Source organism: Corvus hawaiiensis, chromosome 4 (assembly GCF_020740725.1).
Source record: "Corvus hawaiiensis isolate bCorHaw1 chromosome 4, bCorHaw1.pri.cur, whole genome shotgun sequence".
NCBI classification, from domain to species: domain Eukaryota; kingdom Metazoa; phylum Chordata; class Aves; order Passeriformes; family Corvidae; genus Corvus; species Corvus hawaiiensis.
In genome coordinates, this window is record NC_063216.1 from 46,375,697 (window position 1) to 46,392,744 (window position 17,048).

Here is a 17,048-nt window from a genome sequence, read left to right on the forward strand (position 1 = left end):
AAACCATGGTGGAAAAGGGAATCCTGCTGCACCCAGGAGATGTGCAAGCAGAAGTCATCACAGGGAGCAAAAAAAACCAGCTAAGGTAGGGTTGGGGAAGAGGAATCAAAAACAGATGCACACCACTAGTGGAAGGCAAACACAGTCACTGTTCCTACATCATGAGCACTTCCCTGCACCACAAACGCCTCAGAACCAGGGTGCTCTTTGGACATGGCAATGGCTCACCATGACAAACAAAACTGTGTCCTAGTAAGGTCACATCACCACAGCCTCCATGCCCAGGGAGGAAACACTTTGGAGAAGCAGTTGGGAAGCCATTTATATTGAATCCCAGTATAAATGTTCAATAGTCCAGGACATACAGATACTTCTCCTCAGTTCTGATTAAGGATTTGCTTTAGAAGGCCAGGAAACAGACTGCTACACTTCTGACTTCCAGCTTTCCAGAAGTCAATACCACGCCCAGGAAGGCTCAGCCTTGGTTTACAGTTTACCCTACATCTGGTTTAGTACAACAAACGTGATTTGATCTCCCTGCAGCAGGTGCTGTCTTCCTGCCTTTCCTGGGCCACTCTCAGAGGGCACAGATGAAGGTAAGCTATAGCAGCCTGGCCTGCACAAACATCACTTTAATTCCTCCTTTCCCTAAGGATACTATTCACACTACATAGCAAGCAAAAAAGGAAGTGGAGATAAGGAGCCAACTGCAACTAGTCAGCAGATTTGTGAGTTAAGTAGTATAGCTTCCTTGGTCATACAATAAAGTAAGTAAGAAAAAGCAATGGAAGCAGTGCAGTTTGGTGATCTAGAGGTACCAAAAAGAGGAGCAATGTTGGTTGCTGCTAACTAATAATTAAGATCAGCCTGTCTCTACTCACTGTGAACGCCAAGGAAAAAGGAAGCAGCACTTTACTTTTCAACAGTTAAAAAAGTTAAAGGGATTTAAAACGCATGTTAAAAAGGAAAGGGAAAGACAGTTCTTTTCCTACAGATGTGCACTTTAATGCACCAAATGTTCTCATGTATCAGGAGGCAGCCATCGCTGCACCCACTGCATGTCTGGGAGGAAGGTGCTGGGTGTCACTGACTAAATTCATATTAAAGCCTAAGTCAAAAGGCAAGGTTGCTCCTATTGCTACATGTAAAGCAAACTTCTAGGGAAGCACCATTGTCAAGTCCTGGGGTTTTTTTCTGTAAAAGTACCTGTCACAACAGCTAAGCCATTTTAGGAAGTGTTTATGTAAAAGTAAGCTAAATGTAGTGCCAAATTTGAGGCTTACAGACCTCGAGTCTTTTTCCAAACTACCTTTCATTTCAGTATCACATTTAACAGGTCAGGAGATTGAAAGGTTTTTCCAAACTTCAAGAGTTTGAAGTCTGATTTTCAAAGGTGTCAAGTGTTTGCAGTCATCATCAAGTATTCTGAAGGTGTAGGGCAAAGAGCTGTCAGTTGCATTAAAGAAAAAAGTCCTTTAATTCTTTCCATAGCAATCAAACCAGTAACAACAAAACTTATTTGCACAATAAAGTCCAAAAGAACTATGAATTTAAAAATTAATGATTAGTCTTGTCTTTACATTTAATACTATGGTATGTCTGCAATAACACAGAAAACAAAACATCCCTCATCACTTGCTGCAAGCTTGATATCACTGCATATTTGGTTTTTCTCAAAAGGCATTTAAGCTTTGGCAGACAGATTCAGTACATTTACAAATTACTTCTGAATAGAGCAGTTTACCTGCCTAAGTGTTTTCTAAGTACTAAGCAATAAATGGTTAGACTTCAACAAAAATTAGCTTCCATTTGCAGCAGCAAAAGTGAGATATGAATATAGGAAAAGATTACATGGTAGCTTTACCTAAATTTTTTTTGCTTTAAAATAAAAAAGATAAATTTTTCTGCCACTTTTGACACATCATCTATTGCCAATTTAACAAAGCTGAAGGAAGTGTCCTCTAACCAAGAGAAAAGATGGAGAGCACTTACAAGACTTGTTTATGAGATGACAAAATGCATCAAAGAACCTATTAGTTATGCACTATAATATTAATTCAGACTAACAATGAAAGGTAGTTCTGGAAAAAAGACACTCTTTATTAGATCTCTCCACAAGACAGATAACATCTTCAGACTTGAAGCCTGTGCATCCAGTTTTAGATTTCCCAACAGCAAGTAACTTAGAATTGTAGCTACCATGTATTTTCTTAATGCTCAAGACTTATGAGCAGTAGGTGGCACTTCATGGTGTAGTCTGTCACTTTAAATCACCATCAAAGAAAGGCATTTATTTTAAAAAACCATCATTGTCTAGTCAATCATCTGCTGTGGGGAGCTGGGAGAATAATTAGAAGAGAGGCAAGCACAAGCACCCTTCACAAGTGAATGGTATGATGCAGAAAACCCCCACGCAAGCTCCCTGTGTTCTGACACAGCTAGTACCAAGCTACTGTCCATAAATTCTGCTGAACCTCAACTGGCTCCTCCTCAAACACCAAGGCACCCCTGCAGCACACGTCACTGCAAAGAGCCACAGTGCAGTGGCTCTTTGTCTGTGCACTGCAAAACTCTCCACACGCCAGTCAGCCTTCTCACATCCCAGGCATCTTGACTGGCAAGGTTAAAGCTCCAAACAGAGATAGATTCTTTTCTGCTGGCACACTGTACTCAAACAGCCTCACTCCGTCTTTTTTCCTAGATGAGTCATGGAACTGGAATTCTCCGATCTCACACACTACAGCCCCACCAAAGGCTGTATCAGCTTAAGCAAGGGACAGACGGAGCACACGTTAAACTGGGCAACGCAGCCATCAATTCATGTCGCACAATAGTCCTAATAGCTTTTATTTGCTCTAGGGAGCAAACACCACAGCATTATCACCCAGACTTGGTCAAACATGAGTGTTAGGTTTTCCTAGGTGTGACACAACCCAGCAACTTGCTGCTCTCAAGGACAAATGGAGTACTTCCCTTCCCTAACAGCTGTGGGGTCTCACCTCCTTCCCTGGCTCTCAGCATTTCCAACAAACCCTTGGTGAGTGAAACTCAGCTCACTGCTGTGTCAGGAAACTAACTCCAGAAGAACTAAGCTAGCAAAACAAGGTGAATGCAGTACAGGAGGCAATACACAGAGTACCTTAAGATTTTTCTCCAGGAGCTTCAAGCTGCTCTACTCAGTCAACAACTTCCTGACTCACTCACACCATGCATGCCAGATGCTCTATTAACAAGTTTCCTAGGGTTTGGGTTGGTTGCTTCTTAAATGCAAGAAATTAAAGGCATTTCTATGCAAACCTCGAGATAACATGCCCTAGTCTTTGTTGGAATCCTTTACATTGCCTTACTCATAAAAGAGTCTCCCCTCCCCCACTGGAGAAGTGTTCAAAATGCAGCCTGAGTAAATAGTGTAGGCAAAAACTCAGTATGTACAAGTTCAAATCTAAGGCTCTGGACCCATCAGATCTAGAAGAAACCCAGACTTCAGGAGTATTAACATGGGTTTTGAAAGAAGATTTGTTTACGACCAGTGAAGCTATTTGAAAAAGTGCATCAAATTAACTACACATGCAAATTTTCTTTCTACCTATTTTTATTTTATTCTTCATTTTGGTGAGATTGAAGGCCTTAAAGAGCAGATCTAGTAGGAAAGTATGACACCAAGACTGCAGATGCTTGCCTCATCAACAGGAAACAGCCCAAGAGCCCAAATAATAATGGAAGAGTACATTGACTGCAACAGCCCCTGTGCATGGACAGTCTTTTCCAGAACTGCAAGCAAAAAACTGTAGAAGGAATTGTAATATTGATGCCAGAGCCATTAGGCACACCTAAGCAAACAGCCAGCCTTAGAAATTCACAGTGTGCCTTTAAACTCGGCAAGCCCCCATCCCCAGCCGAATTTTTTTCCACTGGGAGCTAATGGACCTCACAGGTTACCTCTGTGCCAGAGCAGAGTCAAGCCTGTGTGGTTTTGCCCACTCTAGACTGTAACAGTTCTTCAGTCAGATGATACATTTCCTCTGCACCCCAAATGAACTGTCGGCTCTAAAGCAAGGCACAGCTGTGAGGTTTATTAGATAAAGCACCATTCAAATTTTGAGTCAGGGCCTGTAGTGAAGAGAATTAGCATGGGAAAATGCTACTTGGAATGACGCAAATCATTGTGCCCTTTATGATATTAAAGGGTCACTGAGATAAGTTTCATGCATGCCAAAATCTTCACACTCACTTAGAAGGATATACATTTAATTAACGTAAATGCAAATCTCTCATGTCCAGTAGTTGACTATTAATAAAAACAATGGCTACTGGAAACAAATAATGGGAAAAGTTTATCCAGAAACCATTTTAAAATTACAGAACTGTAAATGTCACGCTGTCCTTCCTTAGGCATCACTTCTGCATTATGAAGAACTGTTTCCTTTATTAATACTTCTAATCAGACTTAATGTTTAAAAAGTTTCCTACTGTGCTTCATGATTTCCTTATAAATCACTTGCTTATAATCCACCCTGCAGAATGAACCATCTTTCTTCAAAGCATGAAAGTCATGTTATGCAGCTACTGAGATGAGGCAAGGAAGCAAGACATCCTCAGGGGGAAAGGAAGCATCTCTATAAAAGGCAGACATCCAAAAGACACTGAAATTTAGCCTTCAGATGACAAACCTGAATAATCTGTTATTCAAAACTATTTTCCTGCTTTAAGGTATTTTTACTAAAACTACAAATATTCCAGCTTTCCTCAACAGCCTATCAGTTTGACATCCCAGAGTACAATTAAGAGTAAGGTAAGAATTTAACATGCTTCCTATCAACTTGCTGCTAAGGCCAGAGTCATTTGCATGTTCCATCTAAGACATGTAATCAGCTGCTTACAATAACGACATATAGTGCCTATCATGTATGACTAAATCCTATGTCCTACATGAACTGTAAAATGAAAACTTTTTTTTCCCGTTTTCAAAATACAAAAGATTGTATCAAATGGAAGAATGTTTTGCTTAGAAACCACGAAGTTCTCAACCCTGTCCCTCTTACATCAACTGTTGGTTAAGGAAAAAAAACACAAACCCAGAACACCACAAACAAACTTATTCAGGTCAGAGAATTGCAAAGACCAAAACATGCCATTCCCTTTGCTTTATTCTAAAAAACACAGATGTGATCAGTATGAAGACATATTTGATCTGCTTTTCCTAATAAAAGATTTTCCAGTGTTTGCCTCATCTGGAGGGAACTAGACTGTTGAAGAGCCCTTCAGTCTCTGCCATATAACGCAGAATGGATCTAGAAGTAGATTTTCCACAAAAGTTATCTTGGGTTGTTTAGTGTACCAATGACAGATTTAAGCTGTTCCAGAATATTAGTTCTGCAGAAATAAGCCACATCACTTATAAAAAACATTCCTAAATCCCATTCATCATTGGAAATCATCTCCAATAAATATCTGCAAAAGGTGAGAGTCAGGATGGACCACACAGGGATTTTCAAGTAACCAAGGGAAAACAAAGTACAAAATGCAAAGCCAGATGCCTGCTTTAAAAGAAAGCCAAATCCACTGAGGCTTATAAATGCATTAAAGATGCATCTGTCCATTTTTATCTGTGTCTCATGATAAGAACGGTTAGGGGAAAGCACGCATTCATAATCCTGCCAGAATCCTGAACAGGCCCGCTGCTGAGCACAGCTACCTCAGGAGCTTCCCAGCTAAAAAAGCCCTTTGAAGGAAGTCCTGCAGCACTTTATTCCAGAAGAGGAAGCACTGAAAGGCAGAACTGGGGGATGGGAAGGATGCTCAAGTATCCACAACTCCAAAGGGAAAGGGGATAATGGGATAACCTCTGTACTGCAGTACATACACAAAAGTCCAGGGAAAAGGTAATACAAAGTCTCCTTTACTGGAGCATTCACAGCTCTCCACTGTTATGAGACAAAAGCAGATTGCCTTCTCTAACTCGGCAGCCCCTGGACTGTCTAGGGCAAACTGAACTATGCCAAACACTGTGTAAGAGAGTAAACACACTTAAGATGTTGACTATTCTCTAGATAAACACACAGAACTGACAACACAGCCACAGTCAGCAGAAGTGGACACAACCCATTTCCCCTTCCCTACACTGAGCAACTCAGAGAGTGCCACCAATGCCAGAGGGAGAGCCAAGACAGAAATGCGGAACAAAGCTCCTGCTATACTCCCTGCCATGAAGAGTCCAGGCTGCTACAGGCCATAAAAACACACTGTTATTTATCCAACTTTTCAAAACTTCCCAGTCCTCCTTTGTTCTAAAAAAGCAAGGCTGTTCTAAAAACATTTTCTGATTCAAATGACCCAAGGTCAGGGACAGCATCAGCTCCACTCAATACTGAAAATTCTTCCAGTAGCCTCTGGAAAGGCAACAAGAAACCCCCAAGTGGTTTGCATGCAAAGGAACTAATAAAGGCCCATTTGCCTTGATCTTGCATACAACCTACTTGTGAACTAAACTACATGACACTTCCACATGGATGCCTCCAAAGAGGCAAGTTGTGTTTCAAGTTGTTCTCTTGTATGAATTGTACAACTTGTCTTTTGAGCTGTTGTCCTGATGTCTCAAATGGCATTTGCTGACCTTCTGGCTGGAGCACCAGCAGGGTTTGTTCCTCTGCAAATCCTTCTTAGAGCTTAGCTAAAGATTGGTAGAACCTTCAATACCTGCTTGCTTCCAGACCTTTGTGAGCTCTAGTCAACACATTATTTAAGCTTAAGAGAGGGAATGGAAGCGTCGCTCCTGCAGGAAACAGAGCTAAAAATTAGCTAAAAAGTAGCCAGGACAGTTTTGAGATCCTACCACAAGCAGCAAGTCAGAAAAGGTTTTGTGTTAAGCTATACCTCCTCCACAGCAACAACTGATTTTGAAACAGCTACGTACTACATTGAGAGACAGCACAAACCCACTCGTAATTCTGCCACTCATGTTTCTACTTGTGCCATGCACAAAGAGCTTTCAGCCACCCCAGGCACCAGCCAGGGGCTCTGCATGAACACCACAGATCTTTTATGCCAACATGACTCTCCCACAGCAATGAAAAAGGAGTTCAAGAGTTTCACAAACACCACTCTCATAGCAGCCTCAGTAACTGACATCAGTAACATGGATGCAAAAGCAAAGATTCTTCATGCACTCATGTTAATTGTGCAACTATTCAAATAAAAACAGAAGACAACTTGGTTTGCTCGCAAAATTAATTTTTCCTCCAGAGATGAATGTAAGATGACAGGTCACCTTGAAAATAAGCCATAAGATTAACTAAGAAAATTTTCAAACTAAGAGGGAAAAAAGAGACACTATCAAGGTTCAAGGGAAAAGAACAAACTGGAACTGAAGAACAAGACCTTTAAATGCATAGCCTTGGCAGGGCAGGAGGAGAATTTGAAATGGGACACAGAGCTGTAATTGCATGGGCATTTGCTAAGTAGGTCTGCATTTGCTAAGCAGGTCTGTGTATTCTGTTGTGCAAAAGAAAAGAAAACACTCAAGAGATAAGCACTTCAGCCTGCATAGGGCTTGGATACTTTCCCAGAATTCAAGTCATAAGCAAAGACTCTCTTAAGCAATGAAGGGTGCCAGAGCAAACACTTCCACGCAACTGGTCTGCGTTTGCCTCTCTAGCCAAAAACTAAATGATGCACTTTTTTCTTTTTACTGGCAAACATGCGATACAAAAGTGCAATTAGTGGACAGCAACTTTACAAATTTCAGCCTCTCACTCACTTTCACTGTCTGTCAACACTCAAATTTTAAATACTGTTATATTTACTGTATACTTCATTTATTTGTTGTGTTAACTCAAGAGAAAAAAATGATGCTTTCTACATTTACTTCCAAACAAGTTCTCTGAAGTACAGCCAAAGCATCCTGAAGGCTGTTGGAGAAAGTCAGTTAGATTTCCAGCACAGTTACACTCTGACAAAAGGACTTTCACTTTTAAACTACATCCAAACTCTTAAGTATATCCACCTAATACTGCAAAGGAAGTCAATGGACTAGTATTAGGCTGTGGTTGCTGGACTTCTGCATGGATATTTAACCACCTATCTACTATCAGCAACTATCCTCAAGCCTCCAAGCAGCAAACAGGAGGGATTTACAGTTAATAATTACCCAACAAACCAATGCTTATAAATAGGCTTGCTTAAGAGATGTCTGGTAAGTGGTAGTGATAAAAATCATCTGAAAAGCATTTGTATCCAGCCAGGTATTGTTTTATGACCTCTTCAGGTATCACAGCCACCAAGGAAGAGGTTTAAAAGAACACACAAAAGTTAAGTTGATGGTATCAGCATAAAGCTAGTTCAGCCAGTCCTGACAAACAACAAAACAGTCACTGGAAGAAAAGATGTCAAAAACACCCTGCACACCTTTCCTCATACATAAGCTGCTATCATAAACATCACTCTTTGTATAGCACAGACTAGACTCATCATTCCTTTCAGATCGGGTCACCATCTTCAGAGCATCCACCAACCCAACACCTGCACTGCTGCAATACAGACCACCACCTCCACCTGGCCACCAGCTCCACTGAGGTCACCCACAGCACCCAGCATGTGGGCAAACCTCCGCTCCAGTTGCCAGCAGAAGCTCCCTGAGACATCCTCCTTGCCGTTCAGCTCTCTGGACTCCTCTCTCTTCGGATAAGGGGCCCAGCATGCTGGCTATCCAGCTTCCTGCACTGCTAACTGGAATGAATTAAATACTCAAACTACAGGGCTCACAGCCCAGCATCCTCCCTATTCCAGCATCCTTCACCTGCACAGAAGCTGACCCAGAGCCCTCCCTTTCTTTCCAGGCAGCTTGGTCACCCAGATGCCTTATCCTGTACCCAGGTGATGGCAGAGGTCTCTGGAGAGCAGAAGGGCCTTTTCCCCAAGGCCACTGCAGGAACCCCGCATCAAAGCCAGCACACAGCACTGACATGAGGGAAGAGCCCGCTGGGAGCAGAGACTCCATCACACCGGTGAGCTGGAGCACTCACACGGGTTCTTATACCTGCTCACATCAGCCCTTTGCTCAGAGGAGATCTAATGCCTCACATAGGTGCTACACACAGAGAACCTTTGAGCCAGGGAAGGAAGAGACAGAGGCCATGCACTGTCACCTGGTCTCCTCACCCTGACTAGGACACTCCATGTCTCCTGAGGGCTAGACACACACATGCTGTTCGACTCCAATGGCTTCCTTTTTCAGCTCTCAATAGAATAAAACAAAACAGACTTAGCAATTACTTCCTAAAAAACACTACTAATTGGCAGACCAAAACTCATTATGCACAAATCTAAGTACACAGATTTCTCAGCGTCCCAGTATACTGTATTCATCTAAGGGCCGAGTTCAGAGACTATTACAAAATGAGATTGCCTCCAAAGAAGCATCAAATGCTTTCAGGTCTTGGCAATATCAGTCAGGTTTTGGTCCTTCTGCTCCCCAGTCTGCGGGTAGCTGTCCATACTTGTTTCTTGTTTGTTTTAACAAAGTACCTGAAGCAGATTCACACATTTGTAAGGGAAAGATCTAAGAGAACAAGGAAGGGAGGGAACATCTAGTGTCTAATACAATAAAAACAACCAAGGTAAAAAAATAGATCTAATCTCCCATGTAATGAGGTATCATTTTACGTATTTTTAAACTTCACAGTTTTCTTACATTAATAGCATACATAGCTCTGCTATTTACCATGATCCTGACAACACTAGTGCCTTACTCATCTGAATTCTGTCCTACTTGTTATCATCAGTCTTGTGGGAGAGAAGAAAAAAGAAAAAGAAAAAAAAGAGAAAAAAAAAATCATGATGTGGCCTTCCAGTTTGTCCAGAAGCTAATCAGGTGATTTTTCCTCCTTCTAAAACAAGCAAATTAAATTATTAAACAGTCAGAAGTCAAGGATGATCAAATGTCCCCATTCTGTGATTAAAGAAAGGCAGAAGCAGTGCACAGGCCTGCCTTCTCTTCTTCCAGTGGTCCACCGGCAGAGCAAGACCTCCTGCCGAGAGCAGCTGCCTCCTTCCCTTCTTGTGGCTTCTTCACCTGCATTTTTGTCTTCCATCCAGCGAAAGAAACTTTCTTCCTCTCAAACAGCTATGTCCAAAAAGCTGCCCATATTTACACTTGTGAAAACAGCAGTAACTGTTCATGCTATAACCAGCAAAGCCCAAAACAACGAAACAAAATCATGGCAAAAGGTCGATTACAGCAACCATTACCACAGGCAGATAGTTTCAGCTGTGAAACTTTTTATTAAGTGGCATTATGAAAATAGATACTGATGATACATTTGTCAAACAGATTAATAAACCCCTTCCCTCAAAACTGGCAAGCAAGGCAACAAGCAAAAGACACCTGATTTCCATTAACAGGCTCACGCTTGCAGCGGAAAAATCTTATAACAGCTGGAGACTGAAGCTAGTCAAGGCACAGGAAAGAGTGCAGTTACCTTTTGGTATGGCATAACATTTAAAATACATTTCAATATGTTCAAAATAGTGCCCTTAACTTTATTCTCTAAATGGATGAGCTGGCCTGTTAAACCTGTTACAGGGAACAATTAAGGGAGGATTCTAAAGCCACAGAAAATACAAAGAGCTAGAAATACACAAATGCATGTATTTTGAAAATCAAGAACGTGCAAGTAAATCCAAGGTTTACATTGCAATCCTATTTGCTGCACTACTTGCTGTCAGATACCAAAGCATAAACCATATTTTCCATTCAAGAAGTTCTACTGCTTTCTCTCAGAACCATTATTCATTAAAAGAATAAAAACAAACAACAAAATAAAGGCCAAACCAAAACCACACAAAACCAAAAAGCCCAGACTTCTCAACCTTCTGCCTACCTGTATCATGTCTATCCAGTTAAGAAATCTGTCCAAACACTCTAAGGCATCTCCACTGCACCATCAGCTCAGGCTTTCTCTCCCAAAGCACAACTCCACAAACTAAGCCCAGCCTCTTGAGGTCCCACCCTCTCAGTCAGTTTCCTCATCTGCACATTCCTCCTCCATCTGCTCCAGCACCAGAGCTGTTCCTCTTGCAATCACAGAGAGATCTGATTCAAGGAAGGCATCTGAAAAAAACCCACCTTTATTAGCTTAAACTGAAGCTTCAGTGGAACCACACCGTGTGCTCAAGTGATGGCAGCCACACTGAAACAGCCTTCAACCTGTGGCACCCACCTTGTAGGTGTATGGCTGAGATGACAGGGCATGACCAAGGGAGGTAGGATGAACAGCTTTGTGATGATCCCTTTCTGTTCTACCTTGTGAGACATCACTTGTTCCCCTTGCGTCACAGGATAAATCTAGGAAACTGGAAACCTGGCTGTACTTGCCACCCTTCTACAAAACACCCAAACAGAACCAGTGCTGTAAGTTGCACTAGGCCTGTGTTTTGACTTTTTAGATCTTAAAACAATTTACGTTTGACATTTAGTTTATCATGGTTTCACCAAAATGTTTTGCAAACATCTGCTTCACCAAAAGTGAAGTATGGTGAAGTTGTGAACTATTTATGGATAACCTGTATGGATTAGCAACCCAATTACTATTGCAGGTTAGAAGATCTCCTTCTGTGCATGCAGCCATGGACCTGCACAGAAACCACGAGAACAACAAAGAGGGAACAGAGCAAGCACTGCCCAGGAAAGTTATGTTCTGGTGTTACACATCTGAAAGAGAAGGGGATCCAATTCCAGGTCAGTTTCAGCATGGCATCCCCACCATATTTTAGACTTTTTCACTTGTCTGTTGGGTACAGTCAGAACAAAGGTTGGATTCTATGGAAGGGCAGTATTGAGGTCCATATGGAAGCACATAGCAAGGGGACAGGGAAGAATCATGGAATGGTAAGGTTGGAAGGGACCACTGGAGATTATCTAGTCCAACCTCCCCACTCAAGCAGGGTCTCCCAGAGCACATTACTCAGGACCTCTGCAAGTACCTAAAAAGCGCAGCTCCTTCCCACATCCAGGGAATGGCACCACATTTCTAATGACTGCCCTAAGCACACTGTAATGCCCATACCCACAGCATAAAATACCAATCCTTATAATAAAAAATACTCCTCTCTGCTGCCTTTTGTTTCTGACACAATCACTACCCAATGTGAAATATCTTCTGAAAGGGTTTTTTTCCACTCTATCTTCCAGATAGATCTCTGAAGATGAAAACATATAGTTTACTACTTGTTAAATCCAGACAAGTAGCATGGAGCTCCCATCCTATATCCTCCACATAACATCTTCACAACTACTTAGTGCAGTAAATCTGTATTACATAATACATGATTTTTCCAGCATTGGCCATAAAGGCTGATTTAAAATCTAACTCATTTTAAAACAGGACCCTTCATTAGAATTCAAGGGGGAGGAGAGGAGACAAAAGAAAAAAGTGAAAAAGCAAGGGTAGCATGCCAGCATTCCATACCATGCACTTCACCAAGCTGCTTCAGGAGCTAGTTTAAACTATAAATCACTAAAAAAGAAGTGTATCATGAACTTTGGCTGCTAGAGGAAAAACCGCTAGGTTGATTTTTTTTTTTTTTTTTTAATACTAGGCTATTTCCACAGAACATGTCACTGTACTGTCTTAGGAGGCAAACACCTACTGCACTAATAGTCTATTATCATTGCAACTCAAAGCTACATCTTTGTATGTCGGTGGCAAGTTAAAAAAAGCCTCAGGGAGGAAATCACCAAATCATTAAAATCAAATATGCTTTGAAGAATATTTGGGGTCTGCATTCAGGGGTGGGGAAAGATGTGCCTTTAATTATTTTTTAATTAAATTAACTGTGAGTTTTAAAGTTCAGAGCATGTGAAACTGCTTTGATGTTTCACTTCACATATCAACCTTTTAGCACAATATAAACAGTCATGTTCCCCCATCCTGAGATAAGCTTCCCACCATGTGAACACGTAATCAGTTCAAAAGCAGCTGTCAGCATAGACAAACCCACAAACTGCAGCCATAAAACAAAACCTGTGATATAACTTTATTAACCACTCTTGCCCATGACTGGGAAAACACAGAAGATCTTTAGAAGGATACTTCTAAATATGTAACTTCTGTTCTATTGGAATGATGTGTAAGTTATTTAAATCCTTCATGATTTGTATTAAGGCACATCTTATCACCCCTCAGTCACAGGAGCATGTGGAACAATGGAACAACAGTTTGGATTCAAATCACCAACTGCTACGACCATCAAAGCACAGATTTCCGCTGTAAGAGTACCTGAAGCTCTCCTTGCTTGCAAGTGGGATGACCCCTTCCAGAGGAGCATAGTAACAGAAGAAAATTGATTTGTCTGTAGGATTCAGCTCAGCAGGTGTAAGACTCCTCCAAAAAGCTCCCATGCCCACTGCTGCCATCGCAGGGACAGGGTAACAACAACTGGAAAACCAAGGACATCCAACAGGAGTGAGCCAAAACAAGGGGGTGCAGCCAATAACTTTGCTGCCTGAAAACACAATTCACAAGTTCATCTCAGGTACAGGTGAGCACAAAGTGGCTTTCTGGTGACAAAACACGGAATTAAACTCCCAGGAACCTCACTGTGATTTGGTGATCATAAAGAAGTCAAACAAATTTGCATTACACAACCTGCCATGTTTCAAGCCAACTTACTTGATCTTCTGACGCTTCTTTGGAGTTGCTGTTTTACAGACAGTTCCATTCTTATTCAGAACTCGAGAAAGGTGTGTATCAGGAATTATTTCTGTATTTTATAACAAACTTTCCACCACAGTATCAAGGCAATTACAAGTGCCCTATGGTTTAACAAACCAAAAGAGAAACCCTGATGGAATATGCCCCGCTGGCAACAGAGCCGCTTTGATTTACAAAGCATCACTGGTTCTCCACCTTGCCTTAATACTTGGCATTTATTTAGGATAATGTTACATAGGCTGTGATCAGGTCTAAGATGTAGGAACTGTCTACACTGTGAAGGGTAGACAGTGGCTGGCTAATTGGCACCCAGCCTAATCCTGAATATAAAAATCTCACTGTACTAAGCACAGGAACTGTCTGCTTCATTTTACAGAGCAAGAAATCTGACCAGAGCAACAAAAAGCCAGAAACCCACAGTTTAATCTACTTCATGAAGTCCTGTTGCTCACAGGTTTGAGTTAGCAATAAGAACATTCTCCCAATTATTCTACTCTTTGATAACATAGTCTACTGAATATTCATTCAAGAAAAAAGTTGTAATTAACAGTACAGAATTAAAAGTCTTATAGAAGATATTTTCTTTAACATACTTTAATTAAAACATGGTGGTTTTAGTTAAGCTGAATATTATTTTGCTAACATTATACTAATTTTAAAGTAGTAAAAATATCTCCTAGGCAAGCAAGGGACCAACAAAAGTTCACAGTAGTAGATCACATGGTCAGCTGAACACTAATACCATTTTTCAATTTCTGTGAAAACAAACTTGTTCCCATGAAGCCCAAATCAGACCCCAAAGCAATACTGTACAGCTGATTATAGTGAATATTTAGAGAAGGTACTTAGATTTATCAGCAATTCTTGTTATATTTGTTATAAACCACAACAGTGAGTCAGTCTCAGACTTAAAGGAGAAAGTAATTTGTACCCAAAGAATAAAACAAGTTCTTGCTTGGCTAGGACCTTGAAGAAAAAATAAGGAGGGTGGGGACAGGAGGTGGTAGGAAGTTTTTCAGGAATAATTTTTTACATAGTCATAGAGCCCAAAGGAAAAAAAGCCTAAGAAAGGCAACTCATCATATAAATTAATTTGACTTTATATTCAATGAGAATAGAAAAATGAAATTTAAAATAATGTGAGGATCTGATTCAGAGGTTTATCTGACTGATGTCCAGACTGACATCCATATGCATATGCAGTAGTCTCTTACCACTACAGTGAATCAAAAGGTAACTGAAACAATTCAGTATTTTAAGAGTCACTTCCCCAAGGAAATTACTAAATTATATTACCAAATACAACAAAAGATACTCCAGTCTTTGAACTCTACAACAGCCCCACTCCATAGACTATCTTAACTAGCTACTGTGAATCCATTTATGTAGCTACTGAGATCCACCTACTGGGCTGTCTAAAGCAGCTAAATGATTTTCATTACAGAAAGAGTTGACTCAGACTCCTGTCATTAGTCATCACCCCATATCACATATTATTGGAAAGGGAAAAAGGCATTCCCTTAATTCAACAACTAAAGCACCCCTTAATATCAAGTTAAATATTCCCAGTTCATCTTAAGCTGACCTGCTAACTCATGCAAAAACTGCAAACTCTCCTTAATATTAGATTTTTACATCAAAATTAACTCAAAAGATGTGGATACATTCCTAAATACAGAAAATCAGGCTTTAGAGTAACAAATTTATGTAGACACTGCATTAGAAAAGTAACACTGTGCTAAGTTAGGCTCCATGAAAGCTGCAAGTATCATGACCAGAAGAAGATCTCTGTAATGAAAGATCAAGTTCCCCTTAATAAAGCAGATTTCTCTCGTGCAGATTATATGGAGTCTGGTTACTGCTTGCATCAGGTTGCCTGCACAACTAATGTTCCCCTGACTCTGCTGTTCTTAACGCTGGCAGCACTTGTACGTGGGTACCTAATGGAGCAACTGCCTCAAGCATGAACTTTTGATTAAGCTGTAGATTTTTCCACAGGACATAAGACATCTCTCCTATGTGCAGAAATCTGAACAGGCAATTTTTTCAGCCTGCACTTACAGCAGGACAGATAAAATACTTAATCTTCCTTCTTTCCTTCACAGCTCCTAAAAGACAACAGTCACAAATCAACTCCCCATCTCAAATTACTTTTACCATGCCTTACATGCATGCAGGATAATTTACTCCAATTTGCTCTCAGCAGTTGATAAGTGCTCATATTATCATCCTGCAAGAGATGGAGCAAGTCTTATACACAAAGATTCCTTCCTTCTCCTCCTCCTTCACTCCTTAACTATCAAATATAAAAGTTATACCTACTTCTAGCTTTCAGCTGCCAGGTCCATGCCACACATACAGTTAGGGATTTATTTTACCAGTTTTCAGGAGCGCCCCCTTATTGCAGCATTTACCCCTGGCTATATCACAGTCATCACATGGGTCTCATTTCTGGATCAAGGTACTCCTGGTGATGGAGATGGGGAGCCTGTATGTTTGACAGGATTTAAAAGAACTTTCCTCCTGCTCATATTTCTGTTCCTTGATCTTCAACACTTAGGTTCAACAGTAGACTGTTTATCCTGACGCATCCAGAAATGCTTCTGCAAAAACCCTCTTTCCATTGCTTTTCCAAGTTAAACACACATGCATGGTAACAAAAAAGGGGCTGACCATTCTTTAAGTCACCAGTCCGGAAAGCTGGGGGACCAGTTCCTGCAGCTGGCTACAGCACATACCTCTCTGCTCACTTCAGGCACAGCCCAGGTCACTTGCCACATCGATTTTTCTACTACTTACAAGCTAATCAAAGACGCAAAAAAACAGGGTTGGAGGGTTTTTTTACACATTTTATCATAAAGGGTAACGTAAGACACCTGTCTATGCCTATACTACATAACCTTTCCACACATCAATAACATAATAAAAAATTCTAATATAGTAGTTCAAATTACATCTATTGTGAAAATTTGTACTGACTGCTATGCTAATCTCAGTAATACTGAACCTTGAACCTACTCATTTCAAACATGAAGATAAACAATGCAGGCCAATTCTCCCATTATGCAATGCAACACAACCACCAAAATTCTTAATCTTTCAGGCAGTGCCAAAGAATATGCCAGTTTCTGTACACATGATCACAATGGGTCATGCTGAAATCCCTAGTGCAGTTGCTGGAGTTTATATGGCTTTACCAGATGCTTCTCAGATGAACTATGAAAATATTTTACAATTAAATGAGCAGCTCTGAACAAAAAGACTTACATAAGCTGAGATCATGGATCTAAGTGAACACACTAAATCAAGCTGCTGGTGGACTGAACAGCAAGACAAGCA

At 40.8% G+C, this 17,048-nt stretch overlaps 1 protein-coding gene across 3 annotated transcripts in view; it reads right to left on the reverse strand.

Moving 5' to 3' along the window:
* Positions 1-17,048, reverse strand: part of RASSF3 (Ras association domain family member 3) — a 77,291-nt gene that overhangs the window by 29,434 nt on the left and 30,809 nt on the right. The window contains exon 1 of one of the 3 annotated variants that reach the window (XM_048301505.1): positions 10,878-10,901. The exons of the other annotated variants lie outside the window; for them this stretch is intronic. Within the exon in view, the coding sequence (XP_048157462.1) occupies positions 10,878-10,886 (9 nt within the window). The 5' untranslated portion in view covers positions 10,887-10,901. Of the gene's footprint in view, positions 1-10,877; positions 10,902-17,048 lie in introns of those variants that run through there. 3 annotated transcript variants of the gene reach the window in all.